This window comes from Equus asinus, chromosome 1, assembly GCF_041296235.1.
Source record: "Equus asinus isolate D_3611 breed Donkey chromosome 1, EquAss-T2T_v2, whole genome shotgun sequence".
Lineage (NCBI taxonomy): Eukaryota > Metazoa > Chordata > Mammalia > Perissodactyla > Equidae > Equus > Equus asinus.
In genome coordinates, this window is record NC_091790.1 from 155,733,959 (window position 1) to 155,748,096 (window position 14,138).

Here is a 14,138-nt window from a genome sequence, read left to right on the forward strand (position 1 = left end):
ACGTCTCCTCTGCTGCTTCTGGGTTCTCAAGGGCAGGGCAGGAAGAAGTGGGGATTCAAGGGAAAGGGATAAAGTGCTGTCATATAAAATCTTGTCTGTTGGAGAATGGACTCCTTTGTGTCACAAATGTCCAAATACTGTCTCTTCAATGAGGCCTATTTGCAGCTTCTTTGGAGACTCTGTAGGGACCTCCATGCTTGGCAATCTCCTAGCAAGGGCATTAAGTTCTCCAGCTGTCTCCTTGAGAGCCCCCCAAGCTCCCATCCCGTGTTCATGTTCTCTTTTGCTTGGTTCTCTACCCTTCATACTGTCTTTCTGTGCAGGATACCTTCAGAACAGTTCAAGCCAGGCTATCTTTTGAATATACACACGCAGCCCACAGGAAGCTCGTTCTTGCTTTGCCAAACAGTGGGAGTACAAGCCACCCCACTAAATGTCATCATGGGCTTTCAGAATTCTCCAGGGAGAATCGTTTTACCACGGGGTGAGGAAAGAAGAAAATAAACCATTTCCCCTTGAATCCATGACTCATTACCTCAGTGACTCCTTTTTCTGTGTACGTAGCATAGACGTGGGTAGATAGGTGATCCAAGGACCAAGATGACCACTTTTCGGTAAACTCTGAAAGAGGAGGCCCTAGATCTTTGGCATGCTGGTACCTACTTGGTACGTGAGGGAAATGGTGAGACTGCAAGAAAAGTCTCATTTAACATTCTGTTTACAAATATAAGAAAACTATTAAAATAACTTCTAATTAGAGAATTATTATATTATTCAAATAAAATTTGTGTATTTTTTCCTCTGCTTAACACACTGATCTTTCTTTTCTTCAAACTCCTCAGAGTTATCATTCACACCTTTTTGTTCTTGTTGGTCCCTCGTCCTGGAATGCTCTGCCTCCCAGATCATCACGTGCTTGAAATTTACTTTTTATTCAGGTCTCATCTTCTCAGAGGAACTTTATTGATGATTCAATCTAAAGTAGCCTCCCCAGGGGCCGGCCCGGTGGTGCAGCAGTTAAGTGTGCACATTCCGCTTTGGTGGCCCGGGGTTCGCTGGTTCAGATCTCGGGTGCGGACATGGCACTGTTTGGCAAGCCATGCTGTGGTAGGCATCCCACATGTAAAGTAGAGGAAGATGGGCATGGATGTTAGCTCAGGGCCAGTCTTCCTCAGCGAAAAGAGGAGGATTGGCAGCAGTTAGCTCAGGGCTAACCTTCCTCGAAAAAAAAGAATAAAGTAGCCTCCCCAATACCTAGTGGTTGTGTTTTGGCACCTAAATTTTTGTTATTTAACTACTCACCTATCTCCACGTTCAAGAATGTGTCCCATGAAAACAGAGAGCTTGTCCATCTTTTGCACTTCTGTAGACCCAGCATCCAGGATAGGATCTGGCATATAGTGTATACCCAATAAATATCTGATGAATGAATGAATGAACATTGTATCATGAGCTCTTTCTCACAAGTCATTACATTTTTTTTGTAAATATTAATCCTACAACTCCACAACAAAAACAACTCGATTCAAAAAAGGGCAAAGAACTTGAGTAGACATTTCTCCAAAGAAGATACAAATGGCCAATAAGCACACAAAGAGATGCTGAGCATCACTAATTCATTAGGCAAATGCAAATCAAAACCTAAATGATACTCCACTTCATACTCCTTAGGATGTTGTAATATATTTTTAAAAGAACAAAACAGAAGATAAGTATTGGCAAAGATGTGGAGATATTATAACTAGTGGGAGTGTCAGTAGTACACTCATTGTGGAAAACAGTATAGCAGTTTCTCAAAAAATTAAACATAAAATTATCATATGACTCAGCAATTCAACTTCTAGGTATATACCCAAAAGAATTGAAAATGGGGACTCAGATATTTGTCCATGAATGTTCGTGGCAGTGTTATTCACAGTAGCTAAAAGGCGGAAACAGCTCACATGTCCCTCAGTGGATGAATGGATAAACTAAATGTGATATGTACAGACAATGGGCGTTATTTAGCCTTCAAAAAGAAGGAAATTCTAATCCATGCTATGACGTGGATGAACTTTGAAAATGTTATGCTGAGTGAAGTAAGCCAAACACGAAAGGACAGATAGCATATGATTCCATTTATATGAGGTACCTCGAATAGTCACATTCGTAGAGACAGAAAGTGGAATAGTGGTTACCAGAGCCTTGGAGAGTTATTGTTTAATGGGTAGAGTTTCAGTTGAGGATGCTGAAAAGGTTCTGGAGATGGATAGTGGCAATGGCTGCAGAACAATGTGTATGTACTTTGCCGCTGAATTGTGTACTTAAAAATGGTTAAAATGATAAATTTTATGTTATGGATATTTTACCATGATAAAAAAAAACTAAAATCCTTAATCTTAATAGCTGCTTAGTATTCCAGCATGTAAGTATACTATGCTTTATTTAACCATTACTGTTATTGCACATTTATATGGTTTGAGTTATTACTTTTGTTATAAGAGATGATAAAGTGTGTATATATAAATCTCAGAAGTAAAATTATTAGATCAAAGGATTTATATAAATGTTTCAATTTCTTAGTGCCAAATTAATTTCCAGAAAGATGTACTCTTTTGCCTTTCAAAGATCTTTAATTTTAGTAACGATTCAAATCTGAATTTTTATATAGAAAGGTTTATGTTTATCCATACAAGTCAACTCTCACTTCTTTATATAATGCAGGTGTGTTTTGCTTCCCTTTAAATCATTCACATTTATACTTATAGCATCTAGCTTTTTCTTAAGCCTCAGAATCAACACAAAAAAGAAACACTGATAAAGTATGACAAGTTTGCCTAATTTCTGATATACAATATTGTGCTACACGTTGTAAGGTGCAATGGATGGGGAAGCCTCATAGGGAAGGAGGTTAATGCTGGCATTGTAGTAAATTGATTTAAATTTCTTTATACTGTAAAATGATCCTAAAATAAAATAGAAGAAACTGTTAATCTAGGGGGGTAAGCTACCTTATGACATCTTTAACACTGACATCTTGAACTTAGTTAACAAGTAAAATGTTACTTTATTGAGTGGTTCCTCATTATTTGAAGAGCTGCTGAAATTTAGAATTTTGTCTGTCAATCACAAAAGTTAAATTCTAAGAAATCACATTACTTAGTTGTTTAGCATATAAACCTAAGAAATCAGTTATAGTCAAGCCACTCTGTTCTAATTTCTCTGTTCTGGCAATGGACAGGGGCTTAAATATGTGGCAATATAGATTTTTTTTTTTGAGTCTTCACTGGAGAATGAGATTGTAGTTAAAATTCACTTGTGAACTAAAAATATTTCTCCAAGAATTAAGATTCCCTCAACATGTTGGAGGTGATGACGGGGGCAATATGTGTGCCTATACATATTTATTTCAAGCAGCACATTCCCATATATGGTTTCACTGTAGAGCTTAACCAAAAAATAGTACTCTTCTAAAATTATGATCACAGATATTGAGCCAAGTCCTAGTATGTATTTGGGGAGTTTAAAATTGCCTTAGAAGTTTTATCATATAACCTTTGGTAAATAATTCCAGAAACCTTAGAGATCACACATTTTTTTAATATGAAAAGCCATCATAACATCTTGAAGATCTTTAAGTTACTTTATAAATGCTCTCCACAGTAGTCTGCGATGATCACCGTCAAGGTTGAGCTGGAAAACAAGGGAAAAAAGCGAGTCCTGTTGTACATAAAGATCTCATTTATGTATTAGACCCTTATTATTGAGCTTGAATTTGAAGTTCATTTGTTCTTATAATGGTTTTCTTGATGTATTAGGCTTATTACAAATAGTCGAAATACTGTCAACTTTTGATCTGATTACTCTCTGATTTTAATTGTATGTGCTTAATGATTTTGTCAGGTATTCTGCATCTGTAAGTAGAAGTAGAATGCTTTTATATATCTGATCCAGCCAAACTCAGATTAAGCCTAAATTTGAAAATAACACACACACGCACAAATTACTTCTCTTCTTCCAAGCTAGTGTAGACACGTTGGCAGGTGGCACCTAACTCTGCACCTTTGCAACAGTATGAAGGGTGATTATAGTCCATTCCTAGCATGACCCAACTTGTAAACGAGTTGGATATCTCTGAAAGGATTCAGAGCTCTAAAGTAACAGATAAAATGAACCTCTAATTTTTGACTTTGTCTGTTCACTCTCATTCTCTCAGAAAGAATATGTTAGGTCAGAGTAGAAGGTGTTAATAATAGACCATAATAACATAGAGGTGGCGAGATCCACCACTGAGGTGCAAAAGAGAACAGTTAACATTTGCGAATATCAGCAAGCAGGAAGCTAAAGGAAAGGATTGGTGTTGAGGCAAGATAAAGGAGAAATAATTTGTAGGTAAAACTACACTTTAGAAAATTGATAATACCAACTAAGAATAGGAGAACTTTGCTCACTTGTTGGGCACTCAATTAGGAAACGTTACAGCGTAGAGAAAGGATAGAAGTGATATTCCCTAAGAAGAAGAGGAGCGCTGGTTAACTGGAACATACCTCACACTTACTAGGATTCACCATAATTAAGCATTTAAATTTAGCACTCTGTTTCTAGGTAAATATATTTTGAGTTTCGGACTGACTTGATAAAGCACATATTTTTGATACAAATTGTATATTAGGGACTACCTCTTACAACATTCCTATAGATGAGGAGTCAGCAGACTTTTTTATTCAGGGGCCATGTAGTAAATATTTTAGGCTTCGCAGGCCATCTGGTCTCTATCACAACTACTCCATTGTAAACGAGTGCCACTCTAGGCGACACAGCAAAGGAGCATAGCTGTGGTCCAGTAAAACTTCATACAAACATAGGAGGCAGGCCAGATTTGGCCAGAAGCCATGATTTGCCAACCCCTGCACTAAATAGAAAAGTCTCAAGCTACCCTGTGCATTTTAGTCTATTTTTTAATACCCTGCACTCTCTTTATACAATTCTCAACATTATTTTACTTAGTTACTTCACGGAAACCAAGGGAAGATGAAAAAGATGGCCAAGCATATAAATTTGTGTCACGATCTGAGATGGAAGCAGATATTAAAGCTGGAAAATATTTGGAACATGGGGAATATGAAGGAAATCTCTATGGCACCAAGATTGATTCTATCCTTGAAGTTGTCCAAACTGGACGAACTTGCATTTTGGATGTCAACCCACAAGTAAGCTGTGTGGATTCCAAAGCTGTTTTTAAAATTTTGTTTCCTATGGAGTTTTTGTTTCGTTTTGTTTTCACATTGTGAAGGTGGCTCTTTCCCCATATTACCTGTTCGTGATAGAGAACCTTATTATGCATCCACAGGTAGTTAAATAAATCTCTGATCAGTTAGCCAGCAGAGGCTTGGATAGCAATAGAAACGTGATAGAAGTTTAGTATTTATGTACTTGCTCAAGTAATATATAAATGCATGTGTTATGAAACATTGAATTTTTTTTTTAATTTTTTTTTTTTTAAAGATTTTATTTTTTCCTTTTTCTCCCCAAAGCCCCCCGGTACATAGTTGTGTATTCTTCGTTGTGGGTTTTTCTAGTTGTGGCATGTGGGACGCTGCCTCAGCGTGGTCTGATGAGCAGTGCCATGTCCGCGCCCAGGATTCGAACTAACGAAACACTGGGCCACCTGCAGCGGAGCGCGAGAACTTAACCACTCGGCCACGGGGCCAGCCCGAAACATTGAATTTTTTAAATTTAAACAAGTCTGCAACATAAAGAATAAAAAATTGAAATCGCAACCCTTCCCACCCAACACACACACGTGCATTCATTTCATTCTCATTCTGTGTTGGTCTTACCAACCCCCTCTCACCCCTGTACACTCAGCCCAGCCTCACTTCCCTACTCAGAGATACATATTATTGTTTTGGTGTTTGGTGTTTATCTATCTGTCATTTTAGTGTGCCTTAAATACAAATATTTACATTAAATGTAATAGGTTTTCTATTTTTGTTGTTTCTTTTTTACATAAAGGGAAACATTCTATCCAGATTCTTTAGCTCTCTTTCGTTAAACAGTATTTCTTAAAGATCTTTTCTTGTCAGTTATCGTAGAGCTTTTTTTGTTCTTTGTAATTGTTGCATATTATTTCCTAGTACAGATGTATATTAATTTATGTAACCACTCTATTTAATAGACACTGAGAGTATTTCTGCGTTTTCAATATTAACAGAATTCTACAATTAACATAGATAGTGTTTACATCATTCTTGATGATTTTTTGAATCATTAAGTTTAATACTGTGTTCAAGAAGATCAAAGAGTAGTGAGACAGAGGGCAGAATACGGTTAGTGGTTCATTATTTTAGGAAAGTATTGTATGGTATCCAAAGGATAGAAGGGGGGCAAGTATTAAATTACATCCTTAATCCTTAGGAAGAGGGAAGGTAAACTTTATTTAGTATTTAGTATAGATTAAAGGGGAACAGTTCAGATTCTGATGCTATGTAAATTGGTTTGTAATTGTTCTCTACACAGGCCCTGAAAGTGCTGAGGACATCTGAGTTCATGCCCTATGTTGTATTTATTGCTGCTCCAGAACTAGAGACATTACGTGCCATGCACAAGGCTGTGGTGGATGCTGGTATCACTACCAAGCTTTTGACGGTAAGCAGGTCTTTTCAGGGTAACAATATTGTTTTCCTCCTAAAATTTTTCCTCTTCCTTTTCTTTTAGGCGTGTTTAACTTTAATCATATTTATGAAATAAATATACTATATAAGGTATTATAGAATAAAAATTCATTCCCTAGAGATAGTTATAATTTGGAACAGTATTACTTTTCCATAAAAGTTATTGTGCGCTTTATTTTAAAGCAAAAGTTTACTGCTCCTATGTAAATGAAATGGGCCAGTATTGAAATATGCATGTTAATCCAGACCCTTTATTTTACTGATGAGGAAACTGGGTCCCAAGACCATTAACAAGCATGTTCATCATATGGTTGACTGCTGGTAGGGTTACTTTTTTTTATATTATGGAAAATTTTAAATATATACAAAAAAGGGAGAAAATGAACTCCCATGTGCTCATTACCTAGCTTCAATAATACGAAGCCATTTTTATTTCAGTTTGACCTCTCCTCACTTCCTCTCTTACCTTGAATTACTTTGGAGCAAATATTTGATATCATATCAACCATAAATACTTTAGTATTTATCGCTAAAAGATAAAAACTTTTTAAACATAACCCTAACCCCATTAACACATAAAAAATTAATAAGAGCAACTTCTTAATATCATCAATATTCAGTCTATATTGTATTTTCCCCAAGATTTATAATTTTTTTTTTGCAGTTGATGTGTTCAAATTAGGATCCAAACAAGATCAACACATTGCATTTACTTGGTATCTTCTAAATCTCTTTTTTTTCTTCAGCTTAATTGAGGTATAATTGACATACAATAAACTGTACATATTGAAAGTGTACAATATGATAAGTTAGTTTGAGCAGGTCTATACAGGCATGAAGCCATTGGAATCAAGATAATGGACCTGCTGTCACCTCCAAAGGTTTCCTTTGCCCCGTCAGAATCCCTCCCTCCTGCTCCTTCCTCCTCTGCCCACATTGTAGCTGATAAGCCTTGAAATCAGGTAGTGTTAGTCATCTTTGTTCTTTTTCAGGTTGCTCCGTGTCTCTACTTAACTTTTTCAATATCTGAAATATAGTTATAATAAGGATTTTCATGTCACCATCTAATTCTCACATTTGTGTCAGTTCTGGATCAGTTTTGCTTGAATGACTTCGCTCCTCATTATGGGTTGTATTTTCCTGCTTCTTGGCAATCCTGGTAATTTTTTATTGGATGCTGGACATTGTGAGATTTGTTCTAGGATGCAGTTATTTGGAAATAGTTTGTTTCTTTCAGGCCTCACTTTTAACATTTGTTAGGTTAGACCAGAGCAGTTCTCATTCTAGAGGCAGCTATTCTCCACTACTGAGGCAAGACCATTTGAGCACCCTCCCAAACGGCCTGTGCGCCATGAGGTTCTGTTCTGCCTGGTGGGAATAGGTACTGTTCCTGGCTCGGGATGAATACCTCTCTTTCTCTCTGGTGGTTCTTCAGTGGCCTCGGGTAGTCATACACGTGCCCTGATTGGTACTCAGCTGAATGCTGGAAGGGGACCTTCTTCAGGTCTCCGAAGTTCTCTCTCCCTGCTGCTTTTCCATTCCGGTGCTATGTCCTGTGAACTCTTGCCACCTTGGTCTCCGTGGGCTCTTAACTCTGTCCCAACTTAGAAAGTTCAGTAGGCTCTACCTGGGCTCTGGCTCGTGTGCTGCAGCCTAGAGACTTTTTCAAGCCAGTGAGCTGGGGCATTCATAGGGCTCACTTCATTTGTTTCCTGTCTCTTGGAGATCTCTGTCTTTTGTTGCCTAATGTACAATGTCTGAAAAATTGTTGTTCCATATGTTTGTCTGTTTTCATTGTCAGGCAGGAGGGTTACTCTGATTCCTGTTATTACATCTTATCTGGAAGCAGGCATCCCTTTAGTCTCTTTTACTCTGTTAAATTCTCACTGCTTCCCTCCCTCCTCTCTCTCTTAACCTTCTAATTTAATTGTTCAGGAACTTGGGTCGTTTATCCTGTAGAGAGTTCCATGTCTGGATTTTACCAATTCTGTCATTTTCCTCTATTCCTTGTATTTCCTGTGAACTGATAGAGGCTTGATCAGATGCAGGTTCAATTTTTTTTTTCAAGAATGACTGATTAGTGGGGGACCAGCCTCATGGCATAGTGGTTAAGTTCGCGTGCTCTGCTTTGGCAGCCTGGGGTTCCCTGGTTCGGATCCCAGGCATGGACCTGGCACTGCTCATCCAGCCATGCTGTGGCAGCATCCCACATATAAAATAGAGGAAGATGGGCGTGGATGTTAGCTCAGGGCCAGTCTTCCTCAGCAAAAAGAGGAGGATTGGCAGTGGATGTTAGCTCAGGACCAATTTTCCTCCAATAAATAAATAAATAAAAATTTTTAAAGTTTTTAAAAAAGAATGACTGATTAGTGGTACTTCTTGTTTTGTTACATGATGAGGCATATGAAAGGCTGTCTCTCTTATTGTGATAAAATTCATCAGTGGGTTCAGATGATGTTAGCCTGATCTGTAAGTTCCTTAGTAGCTTTTCACCTAATGATTTTAGCAAATTTTATTGAACTTCACCTGGATCAGCTGCTTTTTAGCGATTTTAAAGTGGTAATATTTTAAGTTTGTGCTTCTTTCTGCATTTATAAACTAGATTTCTTCCCCCAAAATAACTTTTCTTTATCAACTAGTTCATTGCCCCTAAGTAGAGTTCATATAGGGAAGTCAGGATATATGCTTGATACTTTCCCTTTATAGGTCAATTTTCAGAATAATGGGTTTGTTTCCTAAGAGCCTCTAGAGGTGACAGGTGACCGGATGAGGTTTGTTTTCTTTGTATTTTGGTTTCATCATGAACACATGGATTTAAACTTACTGTGTTTTACTCTATTGTAGTTATTATTCTTATGGATACTCAAATTGTCCCATCTCTGACCAATTGGAGCTTATTCAAGTTGGCCCTGGAGACCTTATTTCATGAGCCTAATGGTCTTGGATGGCTCCCTTACTACCTGATGTGACAAATCTTCCTGGCTGCACTGCACCTTTCCTATTCCAGGCCAGGAAGCAGCTCTTTCTCCCAGACACTCTGGTTCCTTTTAGGGTAAATGGTATTTTAAGACTGTAACACTAGGGATGCACACTGTCCCAAGGTTGATCATTGTTTCTAGCTACAGCTTTCAGGTAAACAAAGCACAAGCATATATGCTTTTCTGCTTATACGTTTGAAGGAACCGTGCCATGAATTCTTACTGATACTTCCCAATCAAATTCAGGATACCGGGTTTTTATTTAACCTCTTTTATGTTATAACTTCATTCTTCTATGTGGAGTATCTCAGTTCTCAGAAACATCACATAACTGCTCCTCTGCTTATGCAGCAGTACACACACAACAGTGCGAGTGAGTCCACCCACACGACTAGATGTGATTGCTGCAAACTGTTTTCTTCCTTATTTTTTTTTTTAACCTTAGGGTTTATCCCAGTAAGTCTATACAGGCAAATCTGGTGTTTTAAAGTCACTTGGAATACTTCCTCTCTGTGTACTTAGGTCAGTTATTACTCTTTGATGTTTAAATTGTCCTATCTTCAGCTAGTAGGAGCCTGTTCAACTTGTCTTCTGAGTCGTTTTAACACAACCCCAGTAATCTTTGATGAGTCTCTGCTTCCTGGTACGACAAGGTTGTCCTTACCTGTTTCTTGGCCCAGACCTGGAACCAGCCATCCAACGGCCCTGGTTCCTTTTAGTGGGAAATGGTATCTAGAGATAATGTAGGTGTTAAAGTTGTGCATTCAGCTTAGTTGGTCATTCTTTCTAGGCCTTTCAGTGGCCAGGGGTAGGAAAGACATTTTCCTTTTTTGGAAAACATACATCATTAGTTCAATTTAATTGTTCCAATTCAAATATACATTATTTTTACTTAACTTTGTTGACTTTATATTTGACTTTTTTTCTCTGATGCTGAAAATCTCGGTTCCTGATAACATTAACATAAATCCTTACTTTACATATATAAACCAAGCACACACTATATGTACAATTTCTAAGTAACAATATCAATATTAACAATGTGATTATTGAAAAGTTTTAGGGTTAAGACTTTTTAAAAAATTGTTCTTAAGATATATCGCACTGAGTATTAAATTATTTTATTTTAAAGTCACTGAAATAATTCCTTTCTGCGTGGTTAAGTCATCAACTTGAAACACAGGTTTATTTCCTTTTGTTTTTGACTTTTAGGTATTGGTCTTTTTTTTATTTGAATTTAATTTTCTTGTATAATTCTATACATTTTCATAGTTCCAAAGTAAATCTTAAAAACAAAAACATCTAGCTTTTCTCTGTCTTCTCCACTCTATTCCCTCCCACCCACATAGGGAGCCATTTTCACTACTTTTTTTAATTTATTTTTTTATTAGATTGGCAACAGTTGTTAGCTCAGGTGCCAATCTTCTTTTTTTTTCTTTTCCCCCTCTCTGCTTTTTCTCCCCAAATCCCCCCAGTACATAGTAGTATATTTTAGTTGTGGGTCCTTCTAGTTGTAGCATGTGGGACGCTGCCTCAACATGGCCTGATGAGTGGTGCCAGGTCCACGCCCAGGATCCGAACCAGTGAAACCCTGGGCTGTCGAAGCAGAGTGCGCAAACTTAACCACTTGGCCACGAGGCAGCCCTCACTACTTTTTTTAATATAAGCAAGTATGTATGTGTCTCCTCCCTCCTCCATTTCTTACATAAAAGGTAGCTTATTACATACAGTAGTCTGCCCGGATTTTTCACTTCCCAGTGTATTCTAGAGATCACTCTACGGACATGTCGAGAGAGATTCTTTATTCTTTTTTCCATCTGTATGGTTATTGCATTATTGTTACAGGACTGTTATTGTCAAAAAAACTGGTTTCGTTTTTCTTTTAACAAGCCAGATTGCTATTGACTATAATAGGTAAGAGTTGTTTTCACTTTGAGTTGTGGCCTGTTTACTCATTTATAATAAAAGATATTTTAGTTGTTTCAAACTTCTCTAGAGATCTCAGTGAAAGTACTGACTAAATTGTATTAGAATCCCTCAGACCTAGTTGGGAACTCATTTCTTTCTCTATACTTTCCCTTTAGGTATTTTTACCAAATTCATTAGCTTATGTACCATTGTTATACTGATAATTCTTAATTTATGTACAGTATAGATAGATAACCCAGACCTCAGGGCTCTGACTTGCATAGCCAATCACCTGTTTCTTTACATCTCCACTGGGATGTCTCACAGGCGTCTTAAACTGAACATGTACAAAGTAGAACATTTTTTTCCCCAAAAAGAATCAGGTTCTCCCCACCCCACAACTCTGCATCTTATACAACCACCCATTTACTGGAAACCCAAGAGCTATCTTTGATTCATTCATTTCCTCACTCCTCACAGCCAACCCGTCAGCTAACCCTGATGATTTTATCACCAAAATAGATTTGCAGTCTAGCGTCTTTTCCATCACCGCTGCCACCAGCATGATCCAGAGATGTCTTTCCACTGTATCTAGGTCCTCCGTGACCTAGCCCACACTCATCTCAACTTACTACCTCCTGCACCAACTCTCCGTCCATCCTGGTCTTCTTTCAGTATCTTAAACACCTCAGGGTCATTTCCCTCCTGAATTCTGCATTGCTGTTTCCTTTGCCTGGAATCCTCTTTCTCCCACTGTAGTTCTCAGTTTAAATGTCGTTTACCTAGTGTCTTTGTAATCACTCTCTCTAAAGTTAGATCTCTTAAACTTCTTTGTTCATGATTGGTTTCTTTTATAGTACATGTTACAACCTGCAAGTTTGTGTGTTTATTTGCCCTTTATCTGTCTCCTCCACTAGAGGGTAGGAACCCACTCTGTCTTTTTTTTTGAAGAAGAAGAAGAAGATTAGCCCTGAGCTAACTACTGCCAGTCCTCCTCTTTTTTGCTGAGGAAGCTTGGCCCTGAGCTAACATCCGTGCCCGTCTTCCTCTACTTTATATGTGGGATGCCTACCACAGCATGGCGTGCCAAGAGGTGCCATGTCTGCACCTGGGATCTGAACCGGCGAACCCCGGGCCGCTGAAGCAGAACGTGTGAACTTAATCGCTGAGCCACCGGGCCGGCCCCTCACTCTGTCTTATTCATTGTTATATCCACAGATTATTAAACATAGTAGACACTTTAATAGGAACTCAATAAATGTTTGAAAAACATGTAGAAGTATTGTGAAAATTTCAAAACACTTGGAATTTAATGAAAAGCTTTATTTGCTCATGCAGAACCCATATCTTATTTATTCCCTCACATCCTTCCAAAACAACTGAAATATTTTATGAAATATAAACAATGCTAGCTAAATAAAGTGTGTATGTGTATTGGTGGGAGTGGGGAGCATGTAGGGTTAGTCTTCAAAATATATTTCTAAGATTCTCTTTCTTGGAGATGGACAGCAAATTTGGCATTGAGCTTAATACCCAATGAAAATTAGGTCCCGTGATTTACAGAGCCCATAAGATAAAAATCTTTTGAAAAGGATGGTATAGCTGGGCTAGAAACCAGTCACCTGCAATAATTCTTTTATTATCTTAGATTTCACCTTAAGATTATTGTCAGCAGTCTTTTGATTAGGAATATTATCCTAATACCAACGAAAGCGAAGATACAGAATGCTCATAAATGCAAACAAGAACACAGCTGGAAAGACTAGGTTGTCAACAGATGATATAACCCTCCATATAGATTAGGTTTTTGAGGATTAATATCAAAAGCACAATAAATAAATATCCAGTCTGCTTATTTCTTATGTTCACTTTGAGTTGGGGTTTGAGTAAGTAAATATCCATTGTGATAGAAATACTTCATTTTAAAACTCTGCGACAGGACTCGGACTTGAAGAAAACAGTGGACGAAAGTGCACGGATTCAGAGAGCATACAACCACTATTTTGATTTGATCATCGTAAACGACAACCTAGACAAGGCCTTTGAGAAACTACAAACTGCCACAGAGAAACTGCGAACGGAGCCACAGTGGGTTCCCATCAGCTGGGTTTACTGATGATTCGATAAGGTTCACAATTCAAATAAAACTTTTAAAAAGTGACTGCAACGAATAAACCTTCTACTAAGAAAATACGTGCACAGACAGAAGATATTTGCCGAGCCCAGGCATTTTTATTGTGTAGATTGAAATACCAGTACACTATTCTGAATTTTTATATAAAGTGTGGTTGGGAAGGTGTACTAATATATAATTTATCTTAATTTTTCTAACTTTTTATGAGCAATCTTTCTATTCATATCACATAAAGAAATGCGTTGAAGCATTTTGTATATGTTTTGATTTAGTACCCTTGCCTTTTTCATCAAAGGAATTTTCAAATCACTCACTCTAACATTGGTCTCACATTTTCACTGTGATAATGAATACTTGAAATCGTTTTGTAAAGCTGTCGTTCAGTTCAGTATTTCACTAGTGAAGGGTCAGCTACTCTTATTAGGAGGAAATAGTAGATATTGGCCTTCTTTCCCGATATGGTTC

The 14,138-nt window shown here is 37.6% G+C and overlaps 1 protein-coding gene across 12 annotated transcripts in view; it reads left to right on the forward strand.

Annotated features, from left to right (window-relative positions):
* PALS2 (protein associated with LIN7 2, MAGUK p55 family member) overlaps nucleotides 1–13,747 on the forward strand; it is a 102,546-nt gene extending 88,799 nt beyond the window's left edge. For 11 of the 12 annotated variants that reach the window (XM_070510365.1, XM_070510372.1, XM_070510396.1 and 8 more), the window contains 3 exons: nucleotides 4,987–5,189; nucleotides 6,499–6,627; nucleotides 13,479–13,747. In XM_070510365.1, coding sequence (XP_070366466.1) covers nucleotides 4,987–5,189; nucleotides 6,499–6,627; nucleotides 13,479–13,655 — 509 coding nt within the window. In that variant the 3' untranslated portion in view covers nucleotides 13,656–13,747. Of the gene's footprint in view, nucleotides 1–4,986; nucleotides 5,190–6,498; nucleotides 6,628–12,456; nucleotides 12,812–13,478 lie in introns of those variants that run through there. The other variant, XM_070510361.1, reaches the window with a different exon arrangement.
* Nucleotides 13,748–14,138: the final 391 nt, after the last annotated feature.